The sequence below is a fragment of the Periophthalmus magnuspinnatus genome, chromosome 14 (assembly GCF_009829125.3).
Source record: "Periophthalmus magnuspinnatus isolate fPerMag1 chromosome 14, fPerMag1.2.pri, whole genome shotgun sequence".
In the NCBI taxonomy this organism is placed as follows: Eukaryota; Metazoa; Chordata; class Actinopteri; order Gobiiformes; family Gobiidae; genus Periophthalmus; species Periophthalmus magnuspinnatus.
The window spans coordinates 10,923,869-10,948,076 of record NC_047139.1 but is presented as its reverse complement, the minus strand read 5'-3'; the positions used below and the strand labels follow the sequence as shown (position 1 = coordinate 10,948,076).

The 24,208-nt window shown below is 39.4% G+C and overlaps 1 protein-coding gene and 1 non-coding gene across 5 annotated transcripts in view; both read left to right on the top strand.

Annotated features, from left to right (window-relative positions):
* The first annotated feature begins 4,706 nt into the window (after window positions 1-4,706).
* trnad-guc (transfer RNA aspartic acid (anticodon GUC)) lies at window positions 4,707-4,778 on the top strand. Its single transcript has one exon. It is a non-coding gene; the product is annotated as a tRNA-Asp (tRNA).
* A 3,123-nt stretch (window positions 4,779-7,901) lies between these two features.
* The window catches only part of amot (angiomotin), a 27,335-nt gene continuing 11,028 nt past the window's right edge, over window positions 7,902-24,208 (top strand). Inside the window, exons 1-7 of one of the 4 annotated variants that reach the window (XM_055226916.1) lie at window positions 7,902-8,175; window positions 15,458-15,529; window positions 16,636-16,696; window positions 17,933-18,157; window positions 19,177-19,927; window positions 22,848-23,147; window positions 23,538-23,745. In XM_055226916.1, coding sequence (XP_055082891.1) covers window positions 15,518-15,529; window positions 16,636-16,696; window positions 17,933-18,157; window positions 19,177-19,927; window positions 22,848-23,147; window positions 23,538-23,745 — 1,557 coding nt within the window. In that variant the 5' untranslated portion in view covers window positions 7,902-8,175; window positions 15,458-15,517. Of the gene's footprint in view, window positions 8,176-14,209; window positions 14,338-15,457; window positions 15,530-16,635; window positions 16,697-17,932; window positions 18,158-19,176; window positions 19,928-22,847; window positions 23,148-23,537; window positions 23,746-24,208 lie in introns of those variants that run through there. The other 3 variants (XM_055226915.1, XM_055226917.1, XM_055226918.1) reach the window with 3 other exon arrangements.

Sequence of the window (24,208 nt, the reverse complement as noted above, 5' to 3'; positions counted from 1 at the left end):
TGTCACGTCTTCCGAGGAGGAAGCAGAAACTGGGGACCCAGAGGCGGACTCGTCCATCACCCTGGCTGAAGTCACTGAGGTGGTTGGCAAGCTCCTCGGTGGCAAGGCTCCGGGGGTGGACGAGATCCGTCCTGAGTACCTCAAGTCTCTGGATGTTGTGGGACTGTCTTGGCTGACACGTCTCTGCAACATCGCGTGGCAGTCGGGGACAGTACCTGTGGAATGGCAGACCGGGGTGGTGGTCCCTCTGTATAAGAAGGGGGACCGGAGGGTGTGTTCCAATTACAGGGGAATCACACTCCTCAGCCTTCCCGGTAAGGTCTATTCCAGGGTACTGGAGAGGAGAATCCGACCGATAGTCGAACCTCGGATTCAGGAGGAGCAGTGTGGTTTTCGTCCTGGTCGTGGAACACTGGACCAGCTCTATACTCTCCATCGGGTCCTCGAGGGCTCATGGGAGTATGCCCAACCAGTCCACATGTGTTTTGTGGATCTGGAGAAGGCATTCGACCGTGTCCCTCGTGGTGTCCTTTGGGGGGTGCTCTGGGAGTATGGGGTCCGGGGCTCTTTGCTAAGGGCTGTCCGGTCCCTGTATGACCGGAGCAGGAGCTGTGTTCGCATTGCCGGCAGTAAGTCAGACCTGTTCCCAGTGCATGTTGGACTCCGCCAGGGCTGCCCTTTGTCACCGGTTCTGTTCATTATATTTATGGACAGAATTTCTAGGCGCAGCCAGGGGCCGGAGGGGGCCTGGTTTGGGAACCACAGGATTTCATCTCTGCTGTTTGCAGATGATGTTGTCCTGATGGCTTCTTCGAGCCAGGACCTGCAGCAGGCACTGGGGCGGTTTGCAGCCGAGTGTGAAGCGGCTGGGATGAGAATCAGCTCCTCCAAATCCGAGGCCATGGTTCTCGACCGGAAAAAGGTGGTTTGCTCTCTCCGGGTGGGTGGTGAGTCTCTGCCCCAAGTGGAGGAGTTCAAGTATCTCGGGGTCTTGTTCACGAGTGAGGGAAGGATGGAGCGGGAGATTGACAGGCGGATCGGTGCAGCGTCTGCAGTGATGCGGTCGCTGTATCGGTCCGTTGTGGTAAAGAAGGAGCTGAGCCGGAAGGCGAAGCTCTCGATTTACCGGTCAATCTACGTTCCTACCCTCACCTATGGTCATGAGCTTTGGGTAATGACCGAAAGGACACGATCGCGGATACAAGCGGCTGAAATGGGCTTCCTCCGCAGAGTGGCCGGGCGCACCCTTAGGGATAGGGTGAGGAGCTCGGTCACATGGGAGGAGCTCGGAGTAGAGCCGCTGCTCCTACACGTTGAGAGGAACCAGCTGAGGTGGCTCGGGCATCTGCTCAGGATGCCTCCTGGACGCCTCCCTAGGGAGGTGTTCTGGGCATGTCCCACCGGGAGGAGGCCCCGGGGAAGACCCAGGACACGCTGGAGGGACTATGTCTCTCGGCTGGCCTGGGAACGCCTTGGGGTCCCACCGGAGGAGCTGGAGGACGTGTCCGGGGTGAGGGAAGTCTGGGAGTCCCTGCTTAGACTGCTGCCCCCGCGACCCGGCCCCGGATAAGCGGAAGAAAATGGATGGATGGATGGATACCTGGATGACTGAAGGATTACACAGACAAACCTTAACAAAAATACGCCTTTAAAAATGTACTCATTATTATTAAGAAGTATTTCACACAGATTTTGAGAACTGCAAATGTTAAAACTATATACTGATAAAGAACACATTTTTGGTCAGGAATTCAGTAGCAATTCAAATCTATTCTTAATTTTCTAGTGAAATTTATGCCTGTATTTTTGTTTGCACAAAGTTGTGATTTGAACTCAAAAACGTGAGGCAAGACGTCACTTTGAATGTGCTAAAATAACATAAGTTGCAGTAGCAGTAGCAGCAGTAATACAGAGCAGTAAAAGACATAGTAGTAGAAATTGTAGGAGCAGTATTTGGAGTAGTACTAGAAGTAGTAAGGTTAGGGTTGACCAGACACTGTAGTTGTTGTTGTAGTAGTAGTTGTAGTAGTTCTCTTTGAAAGTATATTCCTTTTAATATCCTAATATGGCCCCTCCCTGCATCTTTTTTCCACACTGATGTTTTCCTCTTTCTTTGCGACCTCTGACCTCTGCTGAATTAAATTAGCTTTTGACTGAAACTATGTGCACCTGATGGAGAGAACAGTTACATAAGAGAGTTCAGTGAGCATCCCGTCACGTTTTTGCCCAAATACAGACAAAACACTCACTGCAGATTCAGGTAGGGTCTGTGGCCTTATCTTATCAACAACTAACATTAGTTTGACCAGCTCTCCTTTGACACCGCCACAGCCTTAACATGATCCTTAATGTGCTGCAAGAAGAAAAACAGACTCATTTATTCATTATTTAAAAAAAACAAAAAACAAAAAACCATTGATTTAAAAAAAAAAAAAAAAAGTTTTTGGTCAAAATGAGAATCAAATAGATTTTTAATTTTTTTTTAAATCATAAGTGGAAAATTAACACAATCTCTATCTATCTCTATCTGCTAACCTTCATTCCATTCCATTCAGTTCTAGTCTTTAAATGATGCAGGATCCAAATATCTCAGAAAATTAATGTAATGCCATACTGTGAAACATTTGTGGCTAATCAATAACATCTCTACGGAAACAAGCATGTGGTGGACACCCCACTAGAAAAGTGCCCCTTTAAATGAAGGCCTGTCTCTGTGAAGATGCTGTTGCTTTGACAATAATATTCTGCATTGTGGCATTAAACAAATCTTTCCTATTTTTTTCTTTTTTTCTTTTAAAACCTGATGTTTCATATAATTCTGAAGTATCGCGCCTGTAAGATGGCTGTTTGTGTCAGTGTAAACACAGACAGGAATGTTCGCTGGGGTGCTCAGAACAAAAGAGTAATTGAATAATGAGTTGTACTTCACTTCAAAGATACTCAAACAACTCAAGAATCCACATCTCTGGACTATTTTTAAAACCACAAGCCCAAATGCTTAAACACAAGACAGGCTTTGTTCTGTAGATCTTTATGATGTGATATATAAAATGTCCAGACATTCTTATAACCAAAACTATAAGTGACTCACTATCAAAGGGTTAATTTTTTCCACCTGTAACAAAAACAGATTCTGTCCCTGTACAATGTCTTCCCAGACCACTGATGGGAACACTAAGATGGGTGATTTTGACAAACACAAATACCATGATACTTTTTTATGACAATATTTGAGAATTCCTCCCCACCCATTTGCACCTCCCCTTCTTGTCCTTGGAATTACTGATCAAAAATACAATATAAAGTGGCTTGGGTAACCTTTTTATAGCCTACATTAATTCATTATTGTAAATTTGGTTATGTTTATCACTCAAAGACATCCCAGATCCACGGGACAAACATGTTGAGGAATGATTTGTGTTTTCTTCTGCTCTGTCTTACCCATAGGAAAATGCGCGGGGTAGGGCCTAAAGTACTGAATATGACAATTACACCTTTTGAAAAACTGTTGCTAAACAACACAGTGTGAAAGAAAAAGCAAGATGCAGGTCAGATCTAACCTAAAAATCTAAACCGTCAGTAAATCGTTGCGACGGTGACATCTTGTGGTTAAATTTGTTAACTACATGTTTCATTTATGGGATCTGAACATGGAAGGAAGATTGAAGGTGTAGGCTGTGCAAAGAGGCCCCTGAGACAATCCAGCACATACCTGCAGGGTGTAAGATGAGTACAGTAACATGTGTGCAGAATATGGAAACACCGAGGTCAAGGTGAGAAACACCTCAAAACATGGGACATGGGACATTTACTGTATTTCACTGTTTTTGTCAATGATGAACTGTTTGTCTTATAATGTAATTGTAATGAAATGTGTATTTTAATGAGTGTTCACCTGCCCAAGGACTGCAGATGGAAATTAGCAGTAGCTAAATCTGGCACAATTCATCTCTTCTTTTGTTAGATTAATGAATTTGTACATGGTCCCTGACAAATAAAGAAAAAAGAAAGAAAGAAAGAAAGAAAGAAAAGGGAATGGAGAATGATTGAGCCCAGATCCTGTGGGACTTCTAGACACAGACTGACAGAATGATGATGGTGAACCAGCCGGACATTGTGGTAGTGGATAAACATCATCGCAGTACCAAGTGATGGAAACATCAGGAAAAAGGAACAAGAGAAACTAAAAATACCAAGAGCTCAAAGAAGAGCTGGAGAAGGCCTGAACTGTGGAGACATCAGTGGCGCCCGTGGTCAGTGACCCCCAAACCGGAGGAATGGCTACAGCAGATCCATAAAAAACATCAGACATCTCAGTCCAGAAAAGTGCAGTACCAGGAACAGCAAAGATACTGCGCAGAACCCTCAAGCTAGTAGGCCTCTAGTAGAGAACACAAGCTTTGAAAAAGGACGAGGCCACCATAGCATTCAGAGAGTGTTTAATTAGTTGATTGTTGTGTTTTAGATTCTGTGTCCTGTAGTTTTGATATGAGAAGCTTGTAAATGGATGTAAGTTTGTGCCAGCATGAGTATTTGCCTTTTGAGTGTCAGGTTTTAAAATTTGTGCCGAAGATTTTGACCTTAGTGGCAAAGCGATTGAAGAAAAAACTGTACTGCAAAAACCAATATTACGCAATAGCGCCACTTGCCTGTTGGACTGAGAGTAATGGTCAATAGAGGTACTGCAGGTATGTGCATTGTGCTTTTCCTCGTTAGTATAGTGGTAAGTATCCCCGCCTGTCACGCGGGAGACCGGGGTTCGATTCCCCGACGGGGAGGCCAATTTTTTTTTTTTCTTTGTCAAATTGATTTACTATATGGATTAATTGACACCACATATATTTGTTTAAAGGCCCGGTGCACAAAATTAATTGTTCTTTACCAAATGAAGGAACTATCACAAAATAAAAGAGAAAAGGTTTGAAAGAGTGATTTAAAAAAACAAAAACAACAACAAAAAAAACAACATTCTGACTTTTATTTTTCTTTTTTTAACATAAGGGTTTTTTGTAAACCAACCATTGGCAGCACAGTGCCTGAACTCTCGTCTCACAACTACACATTCTTCGGTTTGACTCCCAGCCTGGCCAGGTGAGACTGTGCAGAAGTAAAGGTTTTGTAAAGAACAAAATATCCATGAGATTGTGGGGTCTTATTATGTACAACTCACTCAGTTTTAATTTAGACTTCTTATATCACCATAAATGCTAAATGCACACGATGCTGATCTGAACTTTACATATTATAACATTGTAAATGTAAAAGCTGCATCTTGATAACGTTACCCAAACAATAATGGGTCTACATTAGAAAACTGACATGATAAAACATGCTGCAGATGGACTAAATCCATTAAAACCATGTATTTAAACCTAATCTCTCTCACTCAGCGTTCCTGTTTCCCGCACTTTCTAAACGATGAAGGCAGCAGAGCTCAGAGCCACAAAAGCTCCTTTGTTTCTCTTCTTTTCTACTTCTGTCTTTGTGCTGGTTCTTATTGGAGTCAATAGCTTGTGCTGAAGTCAGTTCAAAATACTCGCAGATTTCAAATGAGGCCTTTTCAAACTGAGCAAAGATTGAATTTGTACATGCAATAAAATTTTAAATATACAAAACATTTTTAATGAAACAAAATAGTGAAAAGAACAATAAATGCATTTGTAAAATAACATCTGATCGTTGATTAGGTCCAAGCAGAATTACCCATATACCAATGTCTCCCCTCCAGAGACACTTCCTCCAACTTCTATAGAATAGAAGGTCCTACCGTGCCATTTAACTTGACATTTAAAAAAAAAAAAATGTAGCCTTTACATTTTCAATACAATTCATTTTGCTACTGATTTAAAACACATGCGACAGATTTTCGTATTTTTTTAATGACTACTTATAGAGTGATAATACCTGTGTTAAAACATATTTTTACACACATAGTTTGTGAAGAAAAGTAATAACTAAATAAATAAATAATGTAACACTGAGTTCAAAAGAATCTCTTTTTGTCATCATACAAAATTCCATCCAAATAAAGGGACAATTATACACACAAGGAACATTTTTTTCCCTCACAGATATATTTATTTCTCAAATATTATCTATTGTGTAAATTAGACAAGCATTGGCTCGTGCTTAAAATAGGTTACAAGGTAAATGTTTAGGAAGGATCTAGACATCTACTGCACCTGTCCAACCTTGAATGTACATTTTTTTTTTAAAGTCATTAAAGTTGTCAAAGAAAAAAAATATATATAAAATAAACTTTGTGGCTTTTTAGAGATGAGTTAGGTATTACTTCTGTTGCAGTTTATGTACTTTTACTCCTGATAGGCGTAACAGACATTGATGAGAAAACAATTGAATTCTTACAGACCACATGCTTCCTGAGTAGATACTGATGCCGCTGATGGTATTTCCTGATTTGAAAGGAAAGGACCAGGAAACAGCAAAAGATAGTTCAATTCTATACAGTTTGTCTGGAGGACCAGTAAGCAGGAGCAGTGCCACTAATATCAAATAACAAAGCTTTCAAACTGAAAAAAATGTCTGGTTATCATCACATGACTAAACAATTTGGGAACCTTTAACTGCACACAAGCAACTGCAACAAATAGGACCTACTTTTAGCTGCACACATAGCCTAGTTGTTACTATTTGTTTTTTTATGTGGCGCTGACTCATTGCCAAATAAACTTCCAGGTGGTGGAAATTAGTGTTCACAATACTAAATTTTCAAGCTTGATTTTGATACTAAGGAATAGACGCAATACTCGATACCAATTCCGATAACACACTGCAAAACAAACAAACAAGCAAAAACAAAAACTACGGTCATTTTCAACATTAAATCATAGTACTTTTATATTACCATGTGGCCTTATATCTGTGTAATCCCTTATCCTCCAGGTAGGTTCCATAGTGGCCCATGGCTGTATATGTGGTTTTATACTTGTTCTAATACAGCTCAAAATCATTCTAAAGCTATTCAGTAAAGCTATTTCATACATAATTGCTGGGTTTCAGACAATATCACAACATTATAGACCAATAAAATTTTACACAGATGGGCGAAAGGCAAAATGAATATTGTTAAAATGCAATTTTAGTTGTAATACAAGAAGTTAATGGATCTAGTCACTAATAGAAATCATCAGATTAAATATTAGTGAATTATCCATTGAGATATTTCATGGTAAAGTACAATGTTATCAACAGGGGGAAGTGGCTCTGACATCATCACACTCAAGAATCTGAAAAGACCCAAAGCAAACAAAAGAAACATAAGAGAACAATAGTAGGCCCATTAAAGGTCCATTAAGACTGACACTTGAGACAATAGCTATTTACAGTTTCTGTGTAGTTAGCTCCTCCCTTCAGATAGATATAAGACAGTTTCCACCAGGAATCTGACCAGAAGTGAAGAAGCTTGAATGAGCAGCGAAACGTCTTCACTCCTGCAACGATTTGTTCAGTTGACACATTTAACTTCAGTTTTTGCAATCCAATAAGACACTATACATACTTGAAGCTCTGGTGATACTGTGGCAGAAATAGTAAACTACTCTTGCAGTAATGGACTAGATATTCAGTAGCCTACAAGTATTTTAATTGGCAGTAGTAGTAGAAGCCTTGTAGCCTACATAAAGACCTAGTAGTAGTATAGTAATAGCCAATAGTAAAAGTTTAGTTGTTTTTGTACTCTTCTTGTGATGTGGTGCTGCTATTTGGCTAAAACAGATTTAAAAAGCTGCTCCATGGTGAAGGAGGACCGAAAAAGAGGAGGGATTTCCCGTTCCCTTAACTTTTTCCTCGGCTCCATCATTCCGGGGGGGTGTCCGGGGGGAGGGCCGTGCATTCCAGCGTCAGCCCGGGCTTCCTGCCTCTCACCTCGGCCCTATGTCCGCTTTGCCGATACCGCTCCAGCTCCTCCGTCAGCAGCAGCAGCAACCCCGACCATGAAGCCTCCGCTGTCGGCAACCGGGCCCCCACGTCTCCGCGCTTCTTGTGGCCGACGACAAGCTCCCGTTGGCGGTTAACGATTTGGGCCAAGCAGCGGTGTCGTTTGAAGTCCGAGAAGTTTTTTGTAGTTTTCTTCGGGGAAAATACCGCTAAACAGTAGATAATGTGGATGTACAGTTGCTAAAACGGAAGGACTTTGGTTTTGTAAAGGAAAAAGAGGTAACTATAACTTTTTAAAACATTTTCTGTAGTTTTGTGGCTTCAACCGCCGGTTAGCTAAACTTATGGACGTTAATGTTCATTCTCTCTGCACAGCTGTAGCGGCTACATTAAAGATGGCAACTTTTTCAGGGTATTTTCTGACGCTTTTGTCCATTTTTAACCTTAAAAAGTATAACTAGCCTGATGCAACTTTTATTTCTTGCACGATTGAGTGATAGAGGTGAAATATTGAGCAGGAAGAAAGGATTAGTCATCGTGACATTGTTTATGACTTTACTGTAAACAAACGTGGACAGTTTAAAATTTGGACTAAACCAAAGTATGTCAAGGATTAACCCCAGGAATGAAACTGGAATAAACAGAAACTCAACCAGGCAGTGACCATTTTTCCACAAGGATTTATAATTTGCACCAGAAAGAGGCTTTTTTTTTTGAGGGTATACCAGAACTAAATCAGATCTTAACTTGGTTTAGCTCAGACCTGTGACTCATCCAGAACTGAACATGGATTAAATTATGAATATTGTAGAAGTTTTTGTTTTAGGCCACAGTAAAATAATGAAAACTACCAGGCTGCAATCTGTATGTGCAGTAGGCTAAATCAGCACTGCAAAAGCCAGGGTAATCTTGAGTGTGAACTTGGACTAAACTATTTACTGCAGACAAACTAAAATGATAAACTAAAAGTGTTATCAGAATACTAGCATTTCAAACTCGATTTCAATACTAAAGAATAGATTCAGTGTTCATTTTGATCATTTTAAAAGCTCTTTTCTAGACAATATGGTAATTTTTTACACAATTAAAAAAAAAAAAAAAATTATATTATATTATATTATATAAATTGTATTTATTTATATTTTTGTTTTTTATCAGTATCCGTACTTGCTTAAATGAATATCTAGTTTCAATACTAGTTTTAGTATCGGTTAGTATCTGATTTTCAATAATTTTAACAACCCTAAAAAAAATAAAATAAAAGATATAAAAAGTGAGGAAAAATCATGCATATTAAATCTCAAATGTAGAATTAAACTAAACACTAAATGTGCTTCATTATGTTTAAATTTTTCTTTGACATTAATATTTATTTATGCTTTTAAATTATCATTATTATTATAATCATAATATAATTTTTCAGGAACCAGTAGTAAAAAGAAAAGATCATCTGTACCAGATACTATTGATACTGAAATAAGTCCCATTCACAGGACCTGAATAGCTTTAGAATGATCTTTGAGCTGTATCAGAACAAGTATAAGACACATAGACTAGTATATGCCCATGGACCACTATGCAACCTTATACGACTGAGGGATTATACAGACCCCATGGTAACATGTCTAAAGAAACCATGTTTTTTTATTATCATTGTGGTATCGAGTCTATTCCTTAGTAGTAGAGTTTAAAATGTTTGTATTGTTTATATTATATAACTTGGTTCCATTCTAATTTTGCATTTCTCCAAAACAACAATTGCTATATCATATGTTTTTCTCAATATCTATCACTTGTATCAAACAAAACACTACCAAACCATTCCATTACAATACTTAACCTAAAAATCATGTTTTCTTTGAATACCTTGGCCTCGTTTTGCTCTGGTCTTGTTATCTGAAGGACTTGCCTGTGTTTTGGATGGATTTCCAGGCTGTGGGGAGGGGCTTCTGACTAGGCTCTCCCAAGAGGTCCCCAGGGTCCACAGTCATGCTAGAACATTTAGCAACCTCGGTGAAGCTTAATGACATACACAGATAGTGGACAGTGGACTACAGTGCAGCTTTTGCCCCTTCAGGCTACCATAGTTTTAATGACTTTATTGAAATGTTATGTTACTTCTACCTAGTGTTGTCATGATGCTAAAGTTTCAAACTAAATTTTTTTATACTAAGGAATAGACTTGATACTCAATACCAATTCCGATACCACTGTGATAATAAAAACACATTTTCTAGGATTCCTCAGTCGTCCAGTGAGGTTCCATAGTGGTCCATGGGTGTATACTAGTGTATCTGGTCTTATACAGCTGAAGATTAGGAAAGGTTCATTTCTGCCCAGAATGTGAATTTGTTTAGTATTAATATCTGCTCATATAAGTATACACTTTTGATACTAGTTTTAGTATCAATTAGCGTCTAATTTTCAATACTTTTGACAAACCTAGTTCTACCTACTGAAACCTACTGTGTCAATCAGGACTAAATTGAAACCAAATTTCATCTAAACCAGGACTTAAAGGTACAGTATGTACAGGATTTACTTTTTATCTCCACGGAGCCAAGCAGATGACAGCACCAGGCCATGTTACAGGATGAATTACAGGAAGACTACATGTTTTTAAAGGAATAAAAACATTCTGTGGAACATTCCAGGCAAAGCAATGACATCTCCATGGTGACAAGCGGGTGGCAGCCCCTCATGAGACCATAGAACCATGGCTTCCCAATTAATAGACAGTTGCTGGATGGACACTTGGTGTTTTAGGTACAAAAATGCTCCTGTAGCTTTAATGTTAACTCTGTGAGGCTGCCATAGTTTGAATTTTGACCCTTGAAAACTTTCCTCTTCTTTTTAACACTTCAAATTTGCTTTCTTAACTTAATTTTGAGATAATTTTTTATTAATGGCTGCACAGCTAACTCTTGTAATTGTTCTACCATGTGCAAATAAGATGCTGATTGAGTTTATTACCTTATGTTTTCTATAAATAATGTACATTTTATCTCCAATTTGACTGTATAACAATGTGGGTCACGTGGAGCTAGTTGAAAATGTGTAAAAGTTGGAAGGCTAAATTGGCACATGCTTTTCATTTACAAGAACAGACCTAAAACTCTGCTCACTCGAAAGAATGTCTGATGAAGACTGACAAAACATGTGATGTACAAAGAAGTATAACTGTCAATATTTGGACTCTATTTGTACATTACATTTATCAGCCAACAATCTCACTGAACTAAATACAGATTAAACCAAGACTGGAACCAAGACTAAACTTACAATATTTGATGTGGTTGTCAGGGGTGGGTGGAGTTTAAATAATTATGTTCAAGTAAGAGGTTCTAACTAACAGAGTACATTTTTGGATGATTTATGATTTAGTATTGAGATAATCATGAGTTGAAAACAGCATCTGATCCCAAAGCATTGTGACATTGTGATTGAGACTAAATTGAATGATAATAAGTATTACACGTTCAGAATTAACAGTATTAACAGTACTAGACAAGTGCTTCTTAAACTGTGGTATGTGGTGGTATGCAAGCTTCTTTAGGTGGTATTTTGACAGCTCTTCAGTTTGTGGGTTTGCCTAATTTAGAGTTGTTGTTTTTTTTTATATCAATTTTTTGTTCTCCTTTGGATATATTTTTGTTCAGTGAAAATTATGTAGTACACTTTTAGACTTGGTTTAGGCCTAGATTAGGCCTGTTATACTTGATTTACATGCGGTAGTTCCTGGGAACCAAAATCTTTTCTTTGGTGGTACTGTACTTGGTGAAAAAAATTTGGGAGCCACTGTATTAGTCTAATGAACATTTTGGATTTCACTGTTTAGTCATTGTGTCACTAAATTTCTAAATTTCTCACTAATCAAAAACACATTTTGTTTATTAAAAAAAGTTTTAAAAATTCTTATATTTAACCTGGTTAATAAAGTATGTAGCATGCTAACATCAGTGCAGCAGAGTTGGTGGATTGAGTTTCTTTGTGACTTTTGAAAAACAATAGGCTTTTGTCAAAAACACTGTTTCTGCCTCCAGGAGAAGTCTCAACTGTTGTACTGTAAAAACAAACCAGGAAATAAACTAGGGACAAAATCACTGAACCAGGGAATAAACCAGGACTGAAGTATAGCCAAACCAGTACTGAAGTATGGCCAAACCAGGACTGAAGTACGGCCAAAGCAAGACTGAAGTAGCGCCAAACTGGGGACTAAACCGTGGACTGAAGCATTGACTGAAGCGTGGACTGGAGCGTGGACTGGAGCGTGGACTGGAGCGGGGACTGAAGCGGGGACTGAAGCGGGGACTGAAGCGGGGACTGAAGCGGGGACTGAAGCGGGGACTGAAGCGGGGACTGAAGCGGGGACTGAAGCGGGGACTGAAGCGGGGACTGAAGCGGGGACTGAAGCGGGGACTGAAGCAGTCTAAATAAGTGAGGACACTGTTGAATAGCATTTTCAACTCAATAAATGTATTGACTGATGACTGTACATTAACTTTTGTCATATCTCACTGTCCAGCTCAGAGTTCAAAACAAAAACTAAACAGAATTATTTCCAAAATTCATATTTATCTGGATGCTTTTCAGGCTCTACTTTTTGAACTGTCAAAAAATATCCCAATAGACGTTAAGATTTGTACCACTGGAGGGAGCTCTTTGTAAATCAAATAATATGACATCTTTCTGGTTTGGCAAAATTTTTAAATGGATAAATATATTTTGTTCACAGTATTTGCACAGTTTGATGTAACAACCTAGATGAAGAGTAAAATGGTTGTATTACCTGGTAGATTAGTTTACAGTATTCAAGTTTTGTATATATATTCCCACCTCTACCTTTTAACTAGCTATAGATCTTAGCATTATGGACAAAACTTTTCTACATATGCACAACACATGACTAGTGCATTCCTAACATGTTTTTATCCACTTCTGAGGGGGGGCTAAGAGGCATTTATTTGCATGTGCTAACTGTTCTGCCCAGAATGATTCAGTCTGACTCAAGTCCACTTCCTGGAACAAAATTAAATAAAAATTAAACCAGATGTAGCCCAATAACCCCAGTTTTTGTAGTTAATTAGTGCTACTTTATGCTGTACAATCTCAGAAAATCAATAATTTGGAAAGAGTAAAGGTTTAGATTTGCTTAAGTCAGAATCAATGAAGTGTACCCTGATAAGTTAACACTAAATGTGTGGGCTGAAATGGGTCTCGGCCAGAGCTGTTATAGCTCAGAATAAAAATTTTGACTAAACCAGGGGCTGAATCAGGGACTGAACCAGGGACAAAACCAGGGACTGAAGAAGGGCAAAACCAGTGACAAAACCAGTGACAAAACCAGTGACAAAACTAGGGACAAAACTAGGGACAAAACTAGGGACAAAACCAGGGACAAAACCAGGGACAAAACCAGGCACTGAAGAAGGGCTAAACCAGGGACACAAAACCGGGGACAAGACCAGGACTGACTGATTCATGACTGATTAAGGGCTAAACTTAAAACTGAAACTGAATCAGGACTAAGTTTAAACTAGGGACTAAACCTGTACTAACCAAAGCTAAACCATAACTTGAATGTCTTTTGTGCCCCGTGTATTCATGTGATAAACCTTTAACAATATTTGCTGAAAACCCTGATTGTTTTGTTGTAGTTCTAAGCCGTAGACAGACCCACCGTTGTGAAAGTGAAGGGGAAGTCCCACAGAGGAATGAGCGACCGTTAAACTGCACCTGCCTCCAGCCACACCTGCCCCACGCTGTATGGGCTGGTCCCCGCTTAGACCTGGCTAAATCCTGGTGTAGACCTGGTTTTAGTCCTGGAAAGTTTGTATTTGTTCAACTTTTGCTGCAGCAGAATGGATTTAGGATTGACTTTTTAAAATGCATTGGAATTATTACATTGATTTTTATTTATTTGTTTAAATATTTTTGTCTTGTTTTCATTGGTTTAGTGTTGTTCTCAGTTCTTTTGGTTAAGAAAACTAATTTAATCTGAATTCTGTCTGTATAATCCTTGATCGGTTTTAATCCAATTAGTCCTTGGTCTTGTCCCCTATTTTAGCCCTAGTTTAGTCCTGATTTAGCCCTGGTTTAGTGCTGTAAGTGTGTAGTGCCTGTCATATTCCTAGTTTCCTCCTTGTTCAGTCTTGGTTTTGTCCTTATTAGTCCTGGTTTAGTTCGGTTTTATTTTCATGTATTCCTGGTTCAACCTGGATTTGGGAGTGCCAGTTTAATGGGAACAGGAGAGAGGTGTGTCATTAAACCTGTTTCCACTCAAATATGTGGGAGACGTCAGAGTCCTGGATTCAGACAAATTCTGGTTTAGTCCAGGTCTAGTCCGGGTATAGTCCTGGTTTACGTCCACACCAAAAGGACAGTAAACAGTTTAAATCAAAGAAATGTTTGGATCTGGTTTAGATCTGGATTTCCTCTTGGGTAAGTCTTGACAAATTTCTATTTGGCTTCTATGTGTTATTCTATGATTTGTGCGTAGTTTCATGTACCTAAAGTAATACCAAACACGACTAAAGTGATAATTTTTCATTTTTGTGTTAGATTTTACAATTTGAACCCCGTCCTAGACATTTATTAAGAATTTACAATTTGTTGGTTGTCACTAGGGCTGCACGATTTGGATTTCTCTGGCAAGCATTGCGATTATGATTAGACTTCTGATTTATGTTTTAATAGAATTCTGTTCAAAGTCCACATTTAAAATTCATTCAGAAAAATGTACTAAAAGACTGAAATATGAACTGACTAACTGAATCGCATTTCAGAACATGTTTGTACAGCTCTAAACTACAGGGTTAGGAGTTTTTATGCAGAATAAGAATATTTTTTGTCTGGAAAGGAAATTATTATACTTCAAAAATTGCAGCCTTTGCGATTTGCTAATTATGTCTTTTCGAATTGAGATTTTGATTTGATCATCATAAAATTTTCAATTGGCACATAGTATCCTTACAATAAAATAAACTGCCAAATATTTTTTATATATAAGTGGTAATATAGGTTGTAGGGTTGCGAAAAGTATCGAAAATCAGATACTAATCAATACGAAAACTAGTATTGAAATTAGACACTCATTTGAGCTGGTGTTGATACAAAAAAGTCACATTCACAGGACAGAAATAAACCTTTCCTGAATACCTTTAGAATGACCTTGAGCCGTATCAGAAAAAGTATAAGGCACATAGACTAGTATATGCCCATGGAGCACTATGGGTATTATTGAATGTTGAAATCACATTCTATTGTCTAAGAAAGTGTTTTTTATCATCATTGTGGTATCGGATTCAGTACTGAATATTGAGTCTGGAATTTTAGTACCGTGACAGCACTAGAATATAGCTTTTCTGGTGGGAAGAAATGTTATTGTTTTGCCTGGAATGTTCCACCTCTTGCTTGCTTCTTGCTTCCTCCTGTGTGCTGTGCGGTTTATCAGTTGTGTGCTCTGGATGTCAGAGTGTGTGTACATGACATTTCCATGAGTCCTGAGCTCTGGATCTGAAATGCGCTGTTTATCTGTGTCTGTGTATTATTGTGACCGCAGCTCCTCCTCCCGCCCCTGGGTCAAACCTGTGAGGAGCGCTGAGGAGTGGAGCAGCTCAGGATGGCAGTGGAAGTATGTCCTACGTAAATGCATGTTATAGGAAAAGGATCGCACCAGGGCTGAGTCAAGTTTATTGATTAATTGTAACAAATTGATCATTGACATAATTAGGCCTGTCATCGATTAAGTAAGCTCTTGTTCGACTAAAGGCATGTTCGGCGTGGCAAAAGCTATCAAACTACTGACCGTGTAACTTCTCTCACAATACTAGCCCTAACCCTAACTGCATGGGAGTTCATGCAAAAACAACAGATTTAGAAATGTACTAGGAAAACGTTTAGTATTTATTTGGAAAAATGGCCAAATAAACACAATAATGCTCTCCCAAATCTTAATAATCCACACTCTACCTGCCCCTTTCTTCTGTTGTGCATATAATTTCTTATAATCTAAATAAAATAATTAGTCGACAAATACAAATTTGGGTTGACCAAGACACCATCTACTGATTAATCGACAACAACTAAAGGACCACAGCCGTAGAAATAATAAATTAAAAGCGGTGTACCTTATTTTTGTCTTATTTTTGTCTTAGAAAATGGGGGAAACAGACCTAGTTTATTTTGAACTGTTTGCAGTGGTTATTCCTCACGTATGCATTCCGACCATCACTTTGAGTTTATAAGTGCTTTTCCTAACAGAGCGGAGTTTGGCAGTGAAAGTAAAGAGAACAACATCTAGTGTGCGCACTTCTTGATTATTGGACAATAAAATGCTTAATAATTAGATGCAGCTCTTTCTCAAGAGCTGCTTATATAATATTTCTGTACTGGAGCAGGACAAATTTGAATGCAGGGCTTTTAATGTAGTAATAGTTATGATGGACTAAACACATACTCTATCAGACACTATTGCTATAAATGTCAAATTTAGTGTAAATATCATTTTCAACTTCAGCCCTGTCAGCTACAAAGCTGTATATTATTCCCCCCTGACAATGAAATCTTTATTTTACAATTTAGTTCTGACCATAAAGCATGGCTTTAACTTAATAAACATATTACAATAAGCCTGTGTTAATCAGTTCTTTAAATGAACGCAGTATATGAATTGTGGAGCTTGTTCAAATCACCATTTGAGCCCAAAAGAGAAACTCACTTTGACTTTTGCTTCTACAGATGTTTCGGAAAAAAGCCTCGTCTTCACTGAGAATGAGAAGAATCACAGAAAGTGCTAGATGTAAAAAAAAAAAAGTGTTTTTCTGTCAAAACTGCTCTAAGATGGTGACCTCTGCTCATCTCTCAATGTGGTCAAAGATATTCAAATAAATGTGTATTTTACAGTGTTAAAAACTAGCTTTAGCGTTCCATTAAGCATGTCTATTGGCTGTGTAAATATGTTTTTTAATTTTAATGACTATCTAACCATCTGCTTGTCTCCATGGATATGTTATTGCTTACCCTCAAAGGTATTATATTTAAATTTTTTTATTTTTGCTACAGTAACATCTGTGATAAATGCAAGTAAGAAATGCTCAAAGACATGCTATGGACCATTACAAGCAATGCAGTAACATCTCCATGGAAGACAAGCAGGAGGGGATCTACACTTGGTTTATCTTTGACGACCTTGAGTGCCAACTGCATTTTTCTGAATATTAATGCAAATTTCTTGGGACAAGCTCCAACTGATTGGTTTTTATGGTTTTGTGCAATGGTGGAAACTTAGCCCAGCATGCTGTTTTCATGGTCTGGTCAAAATGGTGTGACTCTGTTTTGGTGAATGTTTTTTTTTTTCTTTTTTTTTTTTCTCTCCTTCTGCTGTTTTTTTTTGGTTTCCCATCATGCATTGTGGCTTTTTTTTCTTGACAGGTTAATGACTGCCCTCCACTAATATTGGCCATCTCGGTTGAGGAAAAAGGCAGATTTGACATGTTATGTAAACTGTGTTTATATTTACCAGAAATATTAATAATGAATTGAATTTGATAATTTAATAATTATAAATAGGACACAATGAAACATGAACTGATAATAACCATCATGAAATAATAATGATTAAAAAATATGTTTTGAAAGAGCTCGGGATATGTTCTACCCCTCAAAACCAGGAACAAAGCCACTTGTCTAATCTTGAGGCTATAGACTTTAGACTGTTAATGATTTTAGTTTTTATGACTCAAATTTTCTTCCCCATATTTGAGCAGCCCTACATGGCAAAACCATTTTTTTCAAATTGCAAGTACATTTTTCTGCTCAAGGGGGATCTTCTGACTTAATTTAAGTTCAAATTTGTTACTCCATCTTGAGTTTTGAAAAATAAATTGGTGAAATCTACACAAACTTTAATAAATAATTAGATCTGACCTCAAGTCCATATTCTGTCTTTAGAATGGTGATGCCAATAATCCTGGAGGGCATTGTCTCTTAACCCCTGACCCCTCCTCTCAAAGTGTTGATGTTTGGTTTGGTTTAGGGGCGGTAGATCGCGGGCGGAGCTTGTCTTTCCACGAGAGGAGTCAGCGTGAAGCTGAGATGAGGGCAGCAGAAGAAGCCCAGAGCAGCAGCGCCAGTGTGGGCTCTGGGGGCAGCACTGTGCTACAGCGCCTCCTGCAGGAACAGATGAACCGCAACTACGTCCTTCAGCAGCAGCAGCAGCAGCAGCAGCAGCAGCAACAACAACAGCAGCAGCAACAACAAGGTGAGACAGATGAAAGTTTTTTGTTTTTTTTTTTGTTTTTTTTAGGCCGATACTGTTATACTATATCTGTCTTGCTTTGTGATGGATAATGGATACATTTTCCAATGTTCATATTTGTCGTTATTTTTAAAAATAACTACAACATGTAGTTATTAATATAATTTGTTTTTTAAATTATACATTATTTGTATTTTTATTGGCCTTTTATTGGCCTTTCACTGCTGTGGCATTAGATGAGCCTCAGTGCTCAATATACTCTAATCTGATGCATCTTACTATCTACTGGCAGCAGAGGAAATTACCGCAGAGAAAACAATTAAACTGCATAATGGGGAACATGTCTGGACGTGTTAATATAAGCATGCAGTAGTAATGAATCTGATTTGACCGCGGAAATACTTAAAACGAGTGGCGATGATTTATGGGCTTAAAAACTGCACAGTGCTTCTATCTATGATATCACAGTCACGGGACATTTCAAACGAGTGTTGTGAAGCTCAGGGGCAAAGGACATTTTACAGAGGATTACGGAAACCAGTGTGAATGATGTGAAATTCACAGCTATGTTTTAATGTTCTTTCTGAATGTAGTATTTTTTTAATGATTATTCTGAAAATATAACTCTTCCGCTTAATTTCTCTTCTATTTGATTTTTACTATATTTGGTACTTTTCTTGATGCTGATGTATGAAAATGATATAAGCCTTTGTATTTCATGTTCTATAACTTAATATATTGAAAAAGAAAAACAATTATAGGTTTATTATAGGTCTGTTTTTTTAGTGAAAGTTCTTTTCACTTCTCACTTCTTGACACCACCTCAGCACATCAACTGGTGGAATGCAGCGTTATGTATTGGATATTGATGGCATTGTATTTTTAAGAATAAATAAATAAATAGAATGTAGAACCTGATAATGATCTGACTCTACCTCACACAAAATCTATCGTTCCTGCCCCCATTTTCTATACATTTCAATGAAATATAGGAACTTTATCTTCACCTTCTTCTTTCTCAGGTGCAGGCCCAGTTGCCCCTGACGACCACTCCATGAGCCCCCACATTGCCCGACAGGAGCCCCAGGGCCAGGAGCTGCAGGCAGACTCCACCTTGGAGAAACTGGGAGGGACGCGGGTCACGGGGGGTGGGGGCAGCAGCGGGGGAGGGGGCAATAACCTGAGCGGTGGGGGCAACCCAAACCCTGCCCTGAACCCAGAGGACCTGCCCACCTACGAAGAGGCTAAAGTACAATCACAGTACTTTCGTGGACATGGCCCCCCTCCTCCACAGCAACAAAACCAGAACAACAACTCCCAGAATGCTCCTCTGCCGGCATCAGTTGGCGCTGCCTTTTATGTAACTGCGGTAACGAACGCTAAAGTGCGAACCGAGGGGCGACCAACGGTGCAGAGAGTTAGTGCCGCCGGGAAAGTCCACCAAGATGACGGGCTGAAGGACCTAAAGCAGGGACACGTGCGCTCTCTAAGTGAGCGACTCATGCAGTTGTCATTGGCAACGAGCGGTGTAAAAGCACATGCCCCCGTCACCAGTGCACCTCTATCCCCACAACTGCCCCCTCCTGGCCCAGGGGAGTACTATAAACCGCCACACAGAGGACCACCGCCCGACTACCCCTTCAAAGGCATGGGGTCACCCACTAAGCAGCAGGAGCCTGGAGGACACTTCTACCCTGAGCAGAGGGCCAGAGAGCACTCCAGAGAGATGCCCCATGTGCGGTACCAGCCCCCGCCCGAGTATGGCTCCTTCAGGTGAGAGGTTAAAACACATTCATGCTATATTGACTCATTACTAGTGGTAATAAATTATAGAAAAAAATGTACCTCACAAACATGACACGATTTGATTTCCAGACTAAATTTGTTTGAATGTTCTTCCTTTGTAATGAATGGGTTTCTTCTGAATGTTTCAATTTTCCCATCAACCTGGTAAGGATCTATCTGTATTTGTTTTTACTGTTGCCATAGGGACTATTTTCTCTGTATTTGATTCCTTCCCCTGCAGTAGTGAGTGACCACCTTCAGATTAATACTGTTTAGAACTTGCCTTTGCTACACATACCAATCTAAGATGACTCTTGCTGAATGCAACCAGGAAAAGGCAGAATGTTCAAGCAAATACTTTGTGCTGAATGGGTGAGGCGCGAGAATAGGAGTGAGCTAGAAATACAGCTTTTGCTTAATCCAGTTGAGAGAGCAGTACAGACATCTTTCCCATCTACAAATTAATGCACAAAGTGATTATTATTATTTTTTTCTGTACATTTTAAAAACAAAATAGTCTAATAAAATTAGCCTTAGTTTGTTTTCTTTGGTGTTACCGTGTTTATCTTGGTTTATTTGGGTGGGTGCAGGACAAGATTTACTCTTGTGAATTTGTGAATTCAGAAATATCGGGGGAATTCATCTTGCTGTGCAGGTTTAAGGGTAAATGTGAGGGACAAATCATTCTCATGACAATATTAAAGTAATTAATAAAAGTTTCTAGGTCACTTAAGCACCTGATGATCATTGTAAACCAATATTTTCTCATCATCTAAGGAACATTATCCAACAACATCCTCCAATGATCTTAATGATGCTTAAAGAATTAGCCCTAAGCGAAGTTTAGCTTTGGTTGTTTCATCTCGGTTGAGAATTGAGCAGAAATAAAACAACCAAAGCTGATGTTGTTGGTCTCGATTCGGTGTAAAATGTGAGAAATGTTGTGCTGTTTTTCTGCACAAAGAGTTCATTCAGCAATGCTCCCATGATCCTCACGCAGCCGCCGACCTGATGCACCGCGACCAGCAGTCTGAGCATGCCCAGCCCATTTAGATCAGTGAGATATAGGCATTTCTAGGTTTATTAGAAATTACTTGAATTCAGAATAATGGTATTAATTTGACTGTGGGTGAACCCTTTCATTTATTGATATCTAATAGGCCTGGATCATTTTTTTGTTTTTTAAGATGTGTTGAATTAATCAAAATGGCTGCATCCTTTTTTTCTCTGTGTAATGTTATAGTAGCTAATTATCATTGACCACTGAGCTGAAGAATAAAAAAAAAGATTGAAAACGTTGAACTCTTTCAAACAGTGATTTAAAGAGACTTTGACTGTAGTAAACGATGATAGGAGGGAAGTGTCCTGCTTCATGGTATGTGATTTCAACAACCACTTTTGGTTTCTGTGCTATGGCTAGTCCATAGATTTTCAAGTTTCCTTGTGAACTTGCTTTTTGGTGACACTGCGTAATCCTAATCTGGTCCATCCTGTTTCACACCTGTCTTTGATGGTAAACAGAATAAATGCCTCAGAATTTTAATCATCGTCGGGACATGTCCGGACCGGTCTCAGGAATGTGTGATGTTTTTCCCACGATGTGTTTTCATGAAGCAACAGGTGAATCTGAACACAGTAGTTGATTATGAACGTGGCAGGTGAATGTGAACGCGGCAGGTGAATGTGAACGGGGCAGGTGAATTTGTCAGGTGAATCTGAATGTAGCAGGTGATTCTGAGTATCTTCTAATATTTTCTGTTTGTTTGGTTGATTAAGTAGTTTTAATAGTGTTTTAGTTTACCAAAATGTATATATTTATTGTGACAACACTACTTGTAGTCAGTAAAATCATTTTTGTCCCATATGGAGTACATTTTTTTTAAAAAGGAGGAAAAAAAATAAAGGCGAACATCAGGATTTTTCGGTGGTTGACTATTATCCTCTGGCAGTTATGCAGATTATGCTCCTCTGCAAGTAGTACAATTACATATTCATGCACACATTTGGGGTATGTTTGTGAGGACTAGAAACAACTTCCAGCCTTTGTCACTGTTTGAGATTGAGAGAATTTGTGTACAGTACAGACTTGAGTGCAAAGCCATGTGTGTGGAGTGTGCATATTTTCCCCATCTATAGGTGCTACCTACTACATGAACCTAACTCAAGAATTGGAGAAGGGTTCGTTGCTACTTGCTTTGCATATTGGTTTTGTGTCCTTGTCCTCGTCCTCAATCACCTAATTTATAAATGTTTGTCTTTGTATTGGTAAATTTGTGATAGTTCAGTGTTCCTCTGGCCCCAGAGGCTTGGCGTGGCGGTGCTGATATTTTAATGGAGAGGGAAGGGGGAGCTTTACGATGCGCATATTCAAAGTAGAGCTAATTTCATGTTTATCTCTTATCTGTCTCAACGCCATCTCACGTAAGTGTCCTCCTCTCTGTGCGTGCTGCATGTATTGATGCGCATGCAGTCAGCCCCCCTCCTCTGCTCCGGTGTGCGGAGCGGAGGAGTCCAGCGGCAAACGATGACTTAAAAGCATAACATGTGTTATTAAACACATTCAATACAACACATGAGCTAATCCCCAGTTTGCTGACAATGTGAAACGTGTGTAAACTCCACGGAGGCATTTTACAGAGGCGGTCAGGATTCCGGTGGGCCGCCACACACAAATGAATGCAGTAGAGGCACTGTAGTTGAAGTTACCCCTGTCACAATAAAAAAAAGAGATGATTTAGATGATTTATGATATACTTAAATTATTAATGCAAAATTTGTATATAATGTAAGTGATGCTGTATTGAAGAAATAAATCTTAATTTAACTTAACATGATGTGATTTTGGCTCAGTTCTTTATGTAAACAAAATTTAGATCTTGCAGATGATTTATTATTTCCCCTTTTGCAGGTCAGTTAAAGAAGGCCACTCCCACCGTGCCGGGCTGCACCACAGTCCCACCTCCTCTGTCACCTCAATGGGCTCCCTGTCCCGGGCTCAGGCCTCTGCTCTCTCCTCTCTACTCAGCTCCTCTCATCCCGGCTTTCCCCCTCACTCTCTGCCCCCTCAGCAGCAGCAGCAGGACCACAGCTACCCCCCCACACCGCGCCCCGGGACCCTGCAGCCCGAGTCGTACGGCCCCCTGCCCCCTCTCCAACAGCAGCAGCAACAGAGAGGGTATCCACACGACCCCTATGGCTCCACGCCCAGGTAAACGTTCATGTTATCAATGAGATGAACTGCTGCAATTAATTATTTTTTATTTTATTCCATTTAATCCTGAAAGACCACAGTCCGTTAAAATGTGATAAAACAGCATGTGCACACACACACACACACAAAGACAAAGACAAATTACCCAGGGAGAGGATGTCTTCTAATATCTGCTGAATAAATAAACTGACATGCTTTTTTGACATGCTTTTCAAAATGTAGGCTTTTATAGATCAAGTGGAGGATTAGTTTCCTAAACAACTACTTAACTATTGAAACTATGGTTTCAGTTAACTTTCTGTAATTTATTCACTTACAATTAAACACACAACACAACAACAACAACATAATTGGTAAGTCAATTAATCTTCAATGATCCCCTCCCAGAATGCACCACCAGGGCCCTGCTCCTCACCAGAGCCAGGGACCTCCTCATGGCATGTTCCCGCACCCGCACTCCCTGTCTGGCCTGCAGGGAGAGCCTTTTGCCATGATGTCACGGGCACAGCACATGGTGGACGTCCTGACGGAGGAGAACCGGCAGCTGCGGCAGGAGATGGAGGTGTGCCGCGAGAAGGTCACTAAACTGCACAAGGTTTGTGGTTTCACAGTTTCACTGGGAATCTGTAAACGGTTCTGTGTTATGCTATGCTGATTTTAGTTTTTGTTGTTGTAATGTTTTTAAAGTTAGTCAAGTACATAACTGCATTGGAATAGCCCTTTCATAGTCTTCTACTATATATTTGCCTCACAATAGTAAGAGGTAAAATTTAAAGGAATAGCATGAAACTTCATTGCCAAGAAATAGACTGAAATAAAAGCATGTTTATTTCCATTATGGTTGTTTTTTGTTGCACTTAAAAACATGCGTTCTTACTGTGAGTGGACTTGCATCTCCCCAAACCTGACTCTTATTTCACAGCCTGGTGTAGGGCCTCCCCCTGCTTGTTTGGTTATAATCATAAAACTTATCTATATCCATGAAGAATGTCCCAAGTATGGTTTATGCTTTAACTTTCTATTTCCATGGAATCATGTAGTTGACTTTCCACCTCCAG